Genomic DNA, 15,329 nt, shown 5'->3' with positions numbered 1-15,329 from the left:
TCAAAGGGTTTTATGAGGTACTTGAACATACAACCCACGTCAATGGAAGTCTTCTCGACGCAGAAGTATAGGCGGATGACACAGGATTTATGTTTCATTACGACTGCAGCCGCGGTGTGGTGTAATTATTTATTTTCTGTAATGAATATGATATCTATCGTTTTTAATGAGAAAAAAAAATGTATCCATCAAAGGCCACTAAAAAACGATGAACCATGTACAGACCGCGTAACGACCGACAACGGTTTCATAATAATTTGACGGAGATAAGTCCGCAAAACAATCATTTTTGCAATAATTATATGTTCGGGCATGCGATACGGTACAAAAAAAAACCGTTCCCCAGCGATAACCAAAAGCCATGTTTTTCCCCCAGTTCACTCGTTGAGACGAATAAATAGTACCTATTGTCGGCCCAAGTCATAAAGGGCATAACTCTTCATCTGCAGATTTCGCAATTAATGGGTCAAAAATATAAGAAAAAACCTGCATTGAGCGTAAACAGAAAATCCCCGGTATCGAATCCCCTTAAGGGGGCTGGAGCGTAATCAATTCTAAGGAGTAAAAACTAGGCATTATATATTTCTGTTTATCTGGGTCTTGTGCATGTGTTGAAAGTAAATGAACATTAGTGTACGTAATTCGTAGTACTGATCACGTTTTATTATAGGGGCATCATGGTGACCGGATGTACGTCTGTAATTTTACCTACGCGCATGGCGCATCAACCTAATTCGCAAATCACTTAACACCAAAATGACAACTTTTCAGGAGAGCAAAAAAACGTTCCAAACATTTCGTAGGCCTGATTCCCCATTCGCAAAAGTTCTATCTCCATCATATTTTACATATTTCGCTAAATGACGTATGGAACTTAAATAAAACATATTATTACCTATTTTAAAAGTTGTTCAAATTATGTTTTTTTATTTATTAATTTTAGATTGTGATCGGAGCAATGAATGTATTGATTTTACAATGATGTGTGTTTTTTTATTTTTTTTTTTTTGGTCTTTCATCACCTTTTGGACAGTAAAGTGCTTGGATTTTCCTCAACAGAATCTTTTATGATATAAAAGAGAATCCAGTTGGTACTATGAGGGGTCATACGTTTTCCAGTAGTTTTCAAAGGCGCCGTGAAAAAAAAAAGAAAAATTAAGGAAAAACAGGAATTTATACGCAAAATCGATTTTGATTTTTGGTGTAACTCTAACACAAATTACTGTAAATATATGAAATTTTGACTGAATATTTAAATTAGTATTTTCTATACACCATAACATTTTTAAAATATTTTGACTTATTTTGAGCTGTATACGAACATCTTCAATTTCTAATTTTTTTTAGGTTTTCTTTCTATAAATATAAAAAAAAAAAATATTTGTTGCGTAAAAAAACTTGAAAATTTAATAGAAGGCTCATAATATAATGTTTCAAAGACAGATGAAAAATATTGAAAATCCATAATCACAATTTTTTTATATGAGAATGAAAAGTTGAAATATTGAAAAAATACGTAAAATTTACGAAAATTATTTTGAGTTAGAAATTCATAAAAAATATACTTCATCATATACTTGATTTTATGTGAGGATTTATTTAAATTATCGTTGCCTCATATCAAGCTGGGAAAAAATCGGGAGAGGTGTTTAGAGTCTGGACCTTCTTATCTAAGGTATTGCCTCTCCTGCCAAGAAGATCTACGCACGCTTATGGTCCGCATATCCACATAAAAAAACGGTGTACCGTCAATAAATTGCGCGCGGTAATTTCAGCGCACACGAAATTTTAGCACGCGACGAATCAGCGCAACAAATATTTAATTTAAAAATATATTTATATATCTAATCGAAAGAATTTCTGTCTGTGGAACAGATTATACCCAGATAATCTGATATAGGTAACTAAACTACCATAAAATAATTTAGTGCAATATCAATTGTGGTTAGTACACACTATACACGTATCCTGTAAAACTATATTATTGTATAAAAATCCTAATTTTCGAGCAATATTTTTAAGCTAAGGCTAAGTATTAGCTTCTCCTATAGGTACGCCACCGCTGCTGTACAAAAACATTAGAATGAATTATCAACTACCGAAGCTTTTAAGAATTGTTCATGTTACCCAAATTTGTATTACCTACGCTGTCATATTTATACAAATGTTTTAAAGAAAATATGTGTGGAACCTGATTACATATATACCGAGTGATTCTTTTATCAAATAACACTCATTATTTCAAACAGTGTAAGTTTTTTTAAAAATATTTTTTTACATACTTTCAAGTCGCTTATAAAACAACGTTTTTCTTAAAAAATTATATTTTTAAATATTTTTTATCCTTATAATTTTTTAAGTTTTTTACTTTTTTGAATGACAACATAGGGAATTAAATTTTTTATTCCAAAGCAGAATATTTTTCTTAATACTTTGATACTTGAAAATCGAATTTGGGACGAGTAGTTTATGAGTTATAAATATTCAAAGTTTAGATGAGTGGAGTGGAGTGGTACGGGGTTAACCCGCGAAATGTTTGTCCACTTCTCCGCTCATCTAAACTCTAAATATTTTCAAAAAAACTTACACTTTTTAAAATAATGAGTGTTGTTTGATAAAAGAATCACCCTGTATTGCATTGCGTTATGACGTAATTTCTATCGAGCTGTGTACACAGAAAAATTCGTCTGTTGTGTAAGTACAGTTCTTATGAATAAAATATTCATTATTCGGTTTGATCGCAAGATCGACGGTCGTCAATAATTACAACCTACATTGTTTGATTCCTAAAAAATGATGTCCGGGACGAGTGTACTAGTCTTTATCCTCTCACTGATGTCGTTTATCAATAATTCGTACCTTATTGCCACAGTTGGTTTGTATAAATACTATTATAATATCATATCCTGACGACTGATTCAATACATTTTAAATTACATTGTCTTTGCGAAAAATCACACAAATTTACATAATCTATGTATAGGTATAGGTACTTATTGATTATTATGCTTTATGTAAATTACATATTTATTAGGTGTATATGTTATACATTTACACACGTTATAGATATAACCTAGGCAGTTTACCTACCTATGTAATAATTGTGTTAGGTTTTTAAAAAAAAAAAAATTTATTATTAGTTATTAGATATATTACGTCTTATACAATATAATACGTAACTATAAACTATGAAACATATTATAATAAGTAATAATAAATTTATTGAGCATATTGTTATGATGGAGGATGAGTAATATCTGATAATTTATCATTACATATTTGACGGTAATAATATTGTATTTAATTGTTTTAAATGTATCTAATTTATAATAAATTATGCTACCATTATTTCAAACATTTTTTTTTATACATTTATGAATTTGGAATCTCATACAGTCATACGATTAAAATCAGATGCAAGAATTTTTTGATTTTTTACGTAAACTCTGTGGTTTCATATATATCTTCCACCATTGACTTGAAAAAATGTAGTGGATATCATATATTGCCCTGCAAATCTCATATATTTCGAATATTTTATTGAGGTCTCCTAAAATTCCATAAGTGTATAAAAAAAACATTCGTTCAACAATTGACTAAACTTGTATTTTCTAGAACTGCCAAGTATTCACGATAAAACATTTACAGATTATTTCAACAACATAAAAAGTATGTAACTTGAAAAATGTATGATATTTTTAACCGTACATATTATTATTATAAATAAATACGAATTCAATTTGTGGTTGAATTGGTAGTAGATTTTATTTTATTGCTATTAAATAGTTTTCACGTATGAAGAATAAATTCATAAAAAGTATTATAACATGAAAATGTTTAAACAGCTAGTATACTATGTTAGGCATATTGGTTGTGAAATAAAATAAAATTTAAAATAATAATGTATTACTCGTTGTTATTTTAGCTGCGACTGAAACAGGTAGATGTTTTTAATTGTACAGCGACGATACGTTGTTGTTACTTACTATTTACTACTTAAGTTATACTACTATATAAGTTAAAAGTATAATATTATGTACCGAATATTTTTACATTTTACAAATTATATTTCACGTGAAGCCAAAACGATCAAATTGCATACATTTTTACAACAATTCTTGTGTAGAGTTAAAATAGTCTAGATACCAAAAGTATATATGATCAGATTATTTATTATCCATCACTTATAATATAATTAGTGTACGATCATTTTAGATTTAAAAAAACTGGTAAAATAATAAAATTATTGTTGTATTACCAATGTAGTCATGTAGGTAATTGTAATTGTACATTAAACAGTAATAAATACCATTAAATATATAAGACCTAACCAATTATTCGAATAAAGGACTGCGTATTACAGTTACCCGCAACTCGCAATACATTTTATGGGCAACTCAAAAAATATTTTTAATATTATCAAAAAGTTTATGGAAATTTTTTTAATATTTTGTAAACCTTCCCCAAGAATGCCAGTGTGCGGGATTCTCCTAATTAAGTCTTGTATCTTTATAATCTTAAGTATAATTCCAATAATGAAACGTAATAAACGTTTAATAAAACGTATAGATATTTAAATATCATCTGATTTATCGGTTATGTAGCAATGGATAAACAGTTGACCGACGAAGAGTTCAAAATGATATTACATGGTAAGTTAGATATTTTTACCATTTCAGACGTGGCAATAGTACCTATATAAATATAAAAATATATACTATGCACCTATAATATTATTATTGCATATAGATTATAGATACATCATACTATATAGCAATATATCATAGGTATTATTATAATTTATAATACGATAGAAATTGGTTGAAACGTATATACCTTTTTAATTTTTTTTATGTATTTTAAGCATAATAAAAGTGTAAAAAACGTACAAGTATTTAATTTATCGTTTATAACAGGTAGATTGTTGAGCGAAGACCAGTTCGATAAAACATTAAAAAGTAAGTACCTATAGATATTTTACCATTTCAGACGTGGTAGTGTGGTACCTTTGTACATATTGAACACGCTATATAGGTATCTACTATTATTATTTTATAATGATATACTATAAAGGCTGTAGAAATGAACGACTTGAAAAATTAAATACCTAACTTTTGTTCATGATTAATATTTAATTTTTTCTTTTTTCTATATAATTTCTAACTTTTGTGCTACTGCGCATATAGTGTAACATTTTAGATTCTGAGTGGAGAGATGAATATATTGATTTTACAATGAGTTGCGTTTTTTTCTGTTATTTGTTGTGTTAATTTTTTTTTTTTATATAGTGAATTCCTCTGTCAAAAAACACGATTTTGATATAAATAATTAGATTTAAGAGCGATGCATTTGAAAAGTTATATTAATGCTTTATTTTCTCGTATTATGTTTTACTGCTATCGGCATGGTCAACATGTCATAATAATTACACAAATAGCGTATTTTGGTTTAGTGGCCAAAGTCAAAGTTTAGAAGTTGCACAGTTTGATAAATAATTATGATAATCAGTGTTGGAATCGTCTTTCCACTGGTTTTGGTGGGCGGAGCCTGGAGGGTTCACATGTAGGGAGATGACAAGTGGCGCAAATAGGTGGGGGGCTTGGGGGCATAGCTCCCTCAAAAAAAAATATATATTAAAATTAAAAAAACAAAAATTGTGCTAGAGCCCCCCCCCCTAAAAATTTTTTCTACTATTGCGCCACTGGGGATGACATAATCAACAATAAAATAATGCCAAAATATCAAATTTTTTAATTACAATAGATACGTAATACAACTTATCGACTAAGACTCGTGAGCAAGGACCACATCGTAAAATCAAAATTCAAAATTCAAAACGACCCATCTGCACCGCACAAGCAGCGCATGTCACGCCGACTATAAAATATAACAATAACAAATATAATTATTATTGTAAATTATATTTGACACATTAGCTTAACTGTTTTATATATTACTGATACACAGTTATTGTTTACTATCGTTTGGATTTCCAACTCAACAATTTTTATAATTTTACCAGATAGTACAGATACTTCCTAATTTTGGGAATAATTTTAGTGTATGAATAATAAAATATAACCAGAAAATATTCTACCAGCTGTAGTTTACATATTTTTTCGGTAAACGTTCAAGTCAAATATTAGATAAATTACCATAGACGTTTCAAATGTGTGTTGAAAAAAATTTAATAGCCAACAAATATCTTTCCAACAAACATAAGTACTCGCATTGTTTTAGATCGTTTTGTATATAATCTTTTTGAATTTATGGCCATTATGCAGAAGTGAGTTTAGCGTCGTTTTTAGCTACCTGATCATTGTTTATGTACCTATCTTTAAAGAATAGTCACAGCAAATTACAATTTTTATCCGACAAATTTGTTGGATAAATTTGAATTATATAAGCCATGTCATGCTAAGTTACAGCTGCGTACTACACTAAGTATTCACGAACATTGCGAAAAAATTTTGGGCATCACTGGCGTATAATATGTATAATATAATATACACATGAATAATGTGAATTCCACTCAAGAGTCAATAGACTCGGTGAATTCTAGTATATTAAGTTCTAAATGCAATCATTAATATTTTGAGTTTATTTCAATTTATCAGCTTATTTTTCAATTAAAAGACAATTAAAAACATCTATAGAAGAGTAAAAATGTGTCATATGTATATTCATATCACGTTTAACACTGTTCCTCTGCAGATACATTACACAGTAGATAGTTTAAATACGATAAAACCATATCTGTCTAATTTTTAATAACACATTATAATATAAATACTTTTTTATAGATTATAATCAATACACGGGTAATTCGTAAATTTTTTTATAAACATACCTAACGTAATTGTTAATTTTAGTGGATTAGATTTATTTTGTTGTTAGTGGGTATTATTCTAATGACTGATATAGTTCTATTAGTTTGTTTTAATATATACTTATTTTTTAATGTAGTATACCTTTTATTTAGTATGATTTATTTATTTATATCAAAATGATGATGGCATTTTGAATCATTATCATAATATTATATTTAAGTACTTATATATCACATATTTTGGATTAATAAACTATTGAAAAAAATACTAAAAAATGCTTTAATATGTTTTAGATACAATTAATACAAATAATTCATACAAAGAAAGTACGTTATTTTAAATTGATATCTAATGAATTTTATCAATTATATCACATTTTTCACGTAAATAATATTTAATTTTATTCTTTACTATAATTTGCTTAAATAGTTATCACCACATTGATATTATAGGGATTTAAATGTTTTGGTATAACATAAATCTAAGTATAAAAATCAGCATTAGTCACTTAAAAAGTTTCTATAAAAAGTTTCATTCTATATATAGTTAATTCTATAAGAATTCGAAGATTATAAATTATCAAAATATTCGATGATTTATACACCTGATACCTACTAACCTAATTATAGGATTAACATTCGAAATTTAAATTGTATTAATGTGTTGCCATACGTATTTCAGTTGATAAAGGTAAGTACATTCTTAACAACTAAACCATTTTAGTAAAAACGTGGACGTCGAATTTTGTGTCGTAATTGAGCGGCCGGTCATTGTAATGGATGTGATAAATTTGAATTCAACGAATATTATATTGCGTACGAAATAGAATTCTGAGCGGAGAAAGTCTGTCATGCTGTACTTACAAGTTTATTTTGTTATGCATTTTTAATTATATTATACTCGTATGTACAATGATTTATTTTTCTATAAGTAACAAGTATGGTATAAATAGACAATAGCTTAAAATAATCTAATTTTTTTTTTTAATGTCGTAGTGTATAGTAAAACGTAATATTATACGTAAAAGTTTCACGGAAAATATTTTTGAATTAAAGCAGGGCGGTAGCCAAAGATTATTTTTTTAAAATATTTAATTTTATGAAAATTTGAACTTGTCTTACAAATAAAAACCGGGGTGTTTTTTATATTTATAAATTGCTACAAAAACTATTTATGTGGTACCTTGTAATACAATTTGTATCCACACTTAAAGAAAAAACTAAGCAAATTTCAAAATTTCAAAAGCCTATAATAGCTTAAAATATTTTTATATAATATATTATATTTTGAAAATTGCATTGAGACATTGAATGTAGAAAATTATAATTTAAGTGGCAGTAGAATTCAAGTGTCCAGTTTCTATTATTATAGTCTGCGACCAGTAATGTGGTCGGCGATCGTCGTGAACTTAGCGGCCGTCTCGTACCTATAGATTTCTAACCTACATTCTTTGTTCCGTTCAGAATCTAAAGTAATAGCCATCTATTGTTTGGCTAATTTTTGAAGTCAAAGTATTATTTTTGCTTTTCGTGAACAACATTGCATATACCATAACTTATGGCTTTATTTCTTATTCGATTTAATAGCCTAATATTGATTATAATGAAATATACCTAATTTTATATTTTATAATTAAATTTTTTAGAATTAACTAATTTTACCGATGAAACCCGTATTTTAAAGAGACTTGCTTCAAGTAATAATAACATACTTTTATTACAATATTATTATATAATAAATGCACATTAAACAACTTTTAAATGAAATCTGTTCCTATAAGTCTAATACATTATGTTATAATAGTTATACAATCGAAACATGAGATAGTACAATTAACAATATTTTTATGAAAATCAACCTCTGAAGAATTAACTATTTGATACCAAAGAATAGACAGTGATATGATATTTCAGTGTCTATATTGTAATATTAAACTTTTCGATATGGTTCAGTTTTTTAATGTTGTATTGATATAATTTAAATATTAATATGCAATTATTATTGATATTTTAATGTTTGTTTATTTGTGTAGTTCCAGGATGTGGTACGTTTATTGTATATTATTACGTTATAAAATATTATGTATATCATATTAATTATACTATAATTTGTTAATTCATCATAAATAATATTATTAATATTAATTTTCATAAATTGTGCTGATAAACAAACCCCTTTTTTACGTTTTAATCGTTTTAATCCTGTATATTATTCTTTAATATTATAATATCTAAGATTGCATTCCATTTTAATAAAATATAATTATACCTACCTGGCTACCTATTTATATGATTTATTTTCTCTTCGTTAATCGTACATCACTAACGTTAATTTTGATTTTATAAATTTAATATGTATGGTTAAAGCTAAACATTTTCGATAAATAAAATAAAACATTTCATAGCGTAAATCGATAATTTTAATTATTGAGCTGTGGAAATAATTTCTAGTTAATACGTGTTACAAAATAGTTGTTATTATATGTCATAAATAAATTTGTGATGATGCGTTAAAAAAACATTTTAAATACCTAGGTACCTAAAATATAAATGTTTTACTCTTAATAATTTCCAAACGATAATAATATACGTATGTGTTTATAGTTATTGTTTATAATAATAATATTAATATAGTTATTTTTTTTCTGTGTGTGAATAATTGAATAAACGCAGGAGATTCGCTTAGTAAGTTAACTGTCAGTAAAATACCAGTTGTGTTAGACTAAAATACTAAATCATTGTTGTTATTAAAAATGGTTGTCAATAAACATTGTTATTTTCTTAAGTTTAGGATACATTTGTCGTCAAGGCATTGAGATATTATAAGTGTGTATGATATATACAGGGTGGTTCACCACTCACCAGGCACGGTTATCACTCATTTTCCATTTAATAGGTAATGACGATTTATGTATTCAAATTCTGATTTTTGGATTTTTGGAATAATTTTGAAGTTTACATTTAGACCATAGTCGTGGTGAACGAACACGTGCGGTGCAGGGCAGACTGCGTGGTGATATCGGCGCAATAAAAAAGGCACTGATGTGACAGTAAAATATACTGGCGTAATCATAGATTTTAGCATGGATGCGTCTTATGGTTTATGTATCATTTTCACGAATCAAAACCAAGATTTGACAACAAACTCGGCGACACCGAGTGGTGTGGGTGGGCTAACTTCAGAACTTTTAAAGCTTGTATGAGCTTATTCTTTTATTTTGGTTAATCGGTGAATTACTCTGTATATTTTTTAAGCTTAACCACACCTAACCTAACCGATGTTCAACAATAATTTTATAACAGATCTCAAACACACGATAATAACTCTCGAATATATTGTTTTACAAAAATGCACTATAGTAAAATGATTTGATTTTTTTTTAATGCATAAATTACAGAAGTTACTGTTGGTGAGTTATAATTTTTCCTTTACCGGTTACCTATCGTTTATATAAAAACAATAATTGTATATAATCTAAAACTCAAAAGTGTATGTAAAAACGTTTTGATATAGGTAGGTACCTACGTCCTACCGTATAAAAAATAATGATACAGATGACTAAAAACAGTTTTGTTAAAAAAAAATAAACTAATTTTAATCATTGTATTGTTCACTGATACAAGGACATGTCACATGGGTACACATAACGCTGTCGTCTCTGCGTCCAAAAAACATAATAGTTTTGTTTGTTTCATTCGGAGTGAGCTCGCTTTTGTGTTCGTAATTCATAATTCAATTCTTATACTCATCAGAGATCAGCATCAGCGAATCTTGATAACATTATTAGTATGAGGACTGAGTCCCCGACTCCACCTTTTCGTATAAGGTTTATAATTTACGTAAATAAAATATGACTTTTGTTAAAATATATAAATTAACAGCTGCTATACAGAGTTGGTTCCAGAGTTCTTAGCCCACCGATCGAATTGGTTTTCATTTCTCATCTTCGTTAATCAACACGTGAGCCAAATTAATATCTGATATTCTACAATGCTGCTTGAAATTCATGCCCCTCCTCAAATCGTCGCTCTGGATCCATCCCTGGGTTTTTCCTCTTTTAGTTCCATCAATGCTCATCAGTGATACCACGGTGGTCTATCTACACGGACATTTTCTTAGAGTAATGAAAAATGAAAATAATATACCTATACTACGCAACATAATAATTACACAAAATTGTATACAAATTAATTTGGATACGAGTTCAAATAATATATAAATATTATAAGACAATATCTAATTTTAATTTTAAATACATGCATTTTATAGAGAAGTATATCCGTAAGTACCTACCTACCTGGCTACCTAGTACTTTCATGATTTTCAAATTAATGGTATCGCTAAATATAGGTACATGGCACCGACAGTGTTGAAATTAGTGTAAAAAACGACTTTTTGTTTTAAGTATATTTTAAAATAAACGTAATTGCCATTTAATTACAATATATTTGTCCCTGGACAATATAATATTGTTCATATTTATATGATAATAAATACCAAATAATGATTTTTACACTACATGTTTAAACTTTATATTTTTCATAATATTTTTATCTTATTATTTTTCAATATTTTTATGAAAATGTACTATACAGAGTTACGTATAGGTAAGTGTATAAATATACATTATGCATTTTATTAGTTATTATTTCATTATTATCTACATTTAATTATATTTTATTAATAGCTTATGTTAATATTGAGAACTCTAGTCTCTAGGTATTGCCATAGTATAAACAGAAAGGAATCATATTATACTCTTAAAGTCTAATATGAGTAGAAAAACGTATAATTTTACAAATAAATATTTCTGAACCTATTTTGGATCGAAGCCCGCGAATTTTAAAATAAAAATTTCTGCCGGATTAAGGGAAATTATTATTATTGTGTTGTTGATATTTCACTGTTTATTAGAATTTATACCTTAATTAAAAATATCATTATATCCTGGTTTAGGATTTGATAGATACTATTAAACTAATATGATATATAGCTAGTGAAGCTATAAATTTAAAACTTGTATAAGAACCGTTTGCTGCGGTTAAGGTTTAACATTAGATAACTTAATCCTCTTCATTCGATTACATGACAAAGCAGGTAATTAGTAATTACCATTATTATATTTATCGTAGCAGTACAATGCTTTCTATGCACATCATGCAAATTAATTTTAATCGATAATACATTAATGACTTAAGCTTAACTATTCACAAAAAAATAATGTCATAATTTATTTATTTATTATTAATTGAAATCATTAAGATATCTGAGCAATTTACCTACCCAAAATAATCTGTCCTATAAAACCTAAATGTTTGTTTTAAATATTTTTTATATTCATGGATACATTAAACGGAGAAGACCACAAGAAAAAAGAGCAAGAAAGTAAGCGATCGTTTTAAAATAAGACAAATATTTTTAAAGTATTTATGGTTAACTTTTTCGTTATAATGAATGACTAAAAAATATAATTTATATGGAATTTCTGTCGAATAATAATAAGTAATATTATACCCGACGTGTGTGGTTAATTTATTTCATACACTCGATAGTTTGAAAAATATGATTACGCAATACGAAGATATACCATATACGTATCTTACATATATATGCATATACATATACTATAACTGTTAATAGGTACCTACTTAAATATTTTTTTTATAAACATTTTTCTTGTCATTGAAAAACAAAATAATATTACAGAAAGCAGCCCGAGCACTGAACCTGAAAAAACTGGTAAAGATAATATGTTCATTTTTAATACAATTTTAAACGTCTACAATAAAGTTGATGCGTCTTAAATGTATTGTTTTTATAAACATTTTTGTTACCAATCATAAGAAATAAAATAATATTACAGAAACCAGTTCTAGCACTGAACCTCAAAAGGTCGAAGTTGGTATGTTCATTGTTCATAATATCTAATAAAATAACGGTTTCAACTTTCAAGTGTTTTAATTGTGATTACATCTTATCACGACTGTCATAGGTAGGTACTATATAATTCTAAATATCAAAAAAAAAATGTGTTTCCCAATTATTATATTATTATCAATAATTTGAATATGAAATTCTTACTAGACTTAAAATAAAACCACGATGTTCACTATACTAAAATAGACAAATATCTATATTCTATCCTATGTATTCAAATATAAGACTAATTTATGACTTATAAATTATAAGTATTACACAATAGGTATATTATGTATACACATTATGTATATTATATAAATAATAATTAAAAAGTAGTAACTTTAAAAAAAAAAAACAGTAAAACTATAATTTTTTAAAAAAATTTTATTTTTAACAACTTAAAATTAGGTGTGTAAAATAATATTTTCGAATGTAAATCGTCTTAAAAACAATTAGTGTCTTATGGTAAATGGAGATCACTTGTTATAGTTTCTATAATATTTGCAAATGATTATTATAATTTTATTTATATGATTTATTATATAGTATAATACCTTACTTTTTTTCTTTTAGATGATGAAGAAATAATATATTGTAAGTTAACTTTAAATGTATTTATTTTATTTTATCGTTTTATAAATTCTTAAATCTGTATTTGTTCAATAATTGCATTTAATTAATCACATTTCAATTTTGGCACTGTTAAGTAAAATTTTAACTATTAAAATCCTTTATTGCCTGAACAGAGTTAATTCCTGCAACTCCTATTCGATCCAACTCCTAACTTTTTCATATAATGAGAACCATACTTCGATATTTTTAGTATTTAGTGGATCTACACTCCCCAGTATTTATGTTTTAATCTTTTATTATTTAAACTTTTTAATTTGACGTCCGTTGTATATTTAAATAATAATAAAAGAATAAAATAAATATTGTAATTATTGCAGTTCACGTTTAAACTTCATATTCTATTATTTTAGTCGTATGATATAATTATTACAAACCTACTTATATTATTATTTATGAATTTATTAGATTATAACAATTTTTATACTGACGATTATTTACAGTGAAATCAATTTGTAAGTATGGAACGTTATGAAGATTATAGATTCATTGTTAATTTATAAATGAAAAACACTCGGGACACTTTTTTACTGTTATTCTTAATACTAGGTATCATAATCTTATTTCCATTAGGCACACTAGTTATGATTTTAGGCATAAGTTTAATGACACGGAAATATTGAAAATTTTCAGAAACTAGTCTAATAATATTTCAACCCCCCCTGCAGCACCAATAACTTGACAAAAGCATTTACTGTTAAATTTGTAACTGCCTGTCGTAGTTATTATTAGAATACTATTGTTAATACTAAATTATTACGTATTGGCTATTACCCAGCCATAACCCCCTAAAGAAACTTAGATTCACCTCACGATTACCCCTTTCGCCACGCGCCACTTACCAATTATTATTACCTGCATATATTTACATGTGAGTTATATCGCATAAGTATTGATTGCTAAAATGGTGTGAACACAGATTTAAGAACTTAACTGTGATTAACCACAATAGGTAGTCATAACTCATAAGTATATCACTAATTAATCATAAATTATTCAAAGAGTTATTAAAATTTAAGTATGACAAAATTAATGTATAATTTACGAGCTTTATCCGTGGACAAAAGTGAGGCGGAGTGATAGGTAGCCAGAAAATCAAATTTGTATAATTTTTAAATTTTATTTTTGTCATAAATTGATTAATATTCAGTGTCTTTTCGTTCCGGCTCATTATTCATTTATACGTTCTTGTTGGCGGTATTGTCTTTGGCTATAGGTTTGACGACTTATTTTCCAACATCAATGACATTTTCTAAACATATTATAATACCTACCTAAATTATAGTATAAATAAAAATATTTTAAGTTCATAAACTTGTTGAATAGCCGGACAATTTGGAATTGAACCTAACCACAAAAATATTTAAAAAAATATTCAATTTCCAATTTCCGAAACAAAATCTCAGTGTTAGCACGCATATTTAATATGGTGATTGTTAAAAATAAATTATTAGTGCACCCTCACAATGTAATTCAAAGGTACCATGTAAAGTCTCTAGCCATCATAATTTGAATGTATTTGACGTTGATTAGTCAATCAGGACATATTATTTTTATTGTGTAGAATGTAGATAAGTAATTTATTATAATCATATTTACGTCTTAGGGACAGCCTTTAGATATTATTAATGAATAATGTTGTATAACATTTCAAGCTTCGTGAAGATTGGTCTAGTATAGTAACTATAGTTTAAGAAGAGATGGCAATAATAAATGCGTTAAACAACTATGGAGGATAGAACGGCTAAGTTTCCCTTCTCCCAATAATTTCAACGACATTATAATTATAAACGGTTCTTTAAATAAAAAAATCTCCAAATCAAATGGCAAATTGTAAAATGAAATTAAAATACATAAATCATGTTCTGTCGTAACTTTTTCGTAAACCTATACTTATTAATATTTTTAAATTATTAAATTGTAATATTATGCAGTACCATTGACTAGTAA

At 27.0% G+C, this 15,329-nt stretch overlaps 1 protein-coding gene across 1 annotated transcript in view; it reads left to right on the top strand.

Moving 5' to 3' along the window:
- Positions 1 to 2,724: 2,724 nt before the first annotated feature.
- Positions 2,725 to 15,329, top strand: part of LOC100302461 (uncharacterized) — a 20,516-nt gene continuing 7,911 nt past the window's right edge. Inside the window, exons 1-20 of the mRNA NM_001163200.1 lie at positions 2,725 to 2,875; positions 3,616 to 3,669; positions 3,926 to 3,940; positions 4,605 to 4,652; positions 4,917 to 4,958; positions 6,804 to 6,821; positions 7,124 to 7,156; positions 7,512 to 7,520; positions 8,476 to 8,526; positions 8,863 to 8,874; positions 9,503 to 9,514; positions 10,228 to 10,239; positions 11,100 to 11,111; positions 11,426 to 11,437; positions 12,192 to 12,215; positions 12,537 to 12,569; positions 12,694 to 12,732; positions 13,323 to 13,343; positions 13,823 to 13,834; positions 15,314 to 15,325. Coding sequence (NP_001156672.1) covers positions 2,794 to 2,875; positions 3,616 to 3,669; positions 3,926 to 3,940; positions 4,605 to 4,652; positions 4,917 to 4,958; positions 6,804 to 6,821; positions 7,124 to 7,156; positions 7,512 to 7,520; positions 8,476 to 8,526; positions 8,863 to 8,874; positions 9,503 to 9,514; positions 10,228 to 10,239; positions 11,100 to 11,111; positions 11,426 to 11,437; positions 12,192 to 12,215; positions 12,537 to 12,569; positions 12,694 to 12,732; positions 13,323 to 13,343; positions 13,823 to 13,834; positions 15,314 to 15,325 — 553 coding nt within the window. The 5' untranslated portion in view covers positions 2,725 to 2,793. The remainder of the gene's footprint in view (positions 2,876 to 3,615; positions 3,670 to 3,925; positions 3,941 to 4,604; positions 4,653 to 4,916; positions 4,959 to 6,803; positions 6,822 to 7,123; positions 7,157 to 7,511; positions 7,521 to 8,475; positions 8,527 to 8,862; positions 8,875 to 9,502; positions 9,515 to 10,227; positions 10,240 to 11,099; positions 11,112 to 11,425; positions 11,438 to 12,191; positions 12,216 to 12,536; positions 12,570 to 12,693; positions 12,733 to 13,322; positions 13,344 to 13,822; positions 13,835 to 15,313; positions 15,326 to 15,329) is intronic.

This window comes from Acyrthosiphon pisum, chromosome A2 (assembly GCF_005508785.2).
Source record: "Acyrthosiphon pisum isolate AL4f chromosome A2, pea_aphid_22Mar2018_4r6ur, whole genome shotgun sequence".
NCBI classification, from domain to species: Eukaryota; Metazoa; Arthropoda; class Insecta; order Hemiptera; family Aphididae; genus Acyrthosiphon; species Acyrthosiphon pisum.
This window is presented reverse-complemented; position numbering and strand designations above follow the sequence as displayed.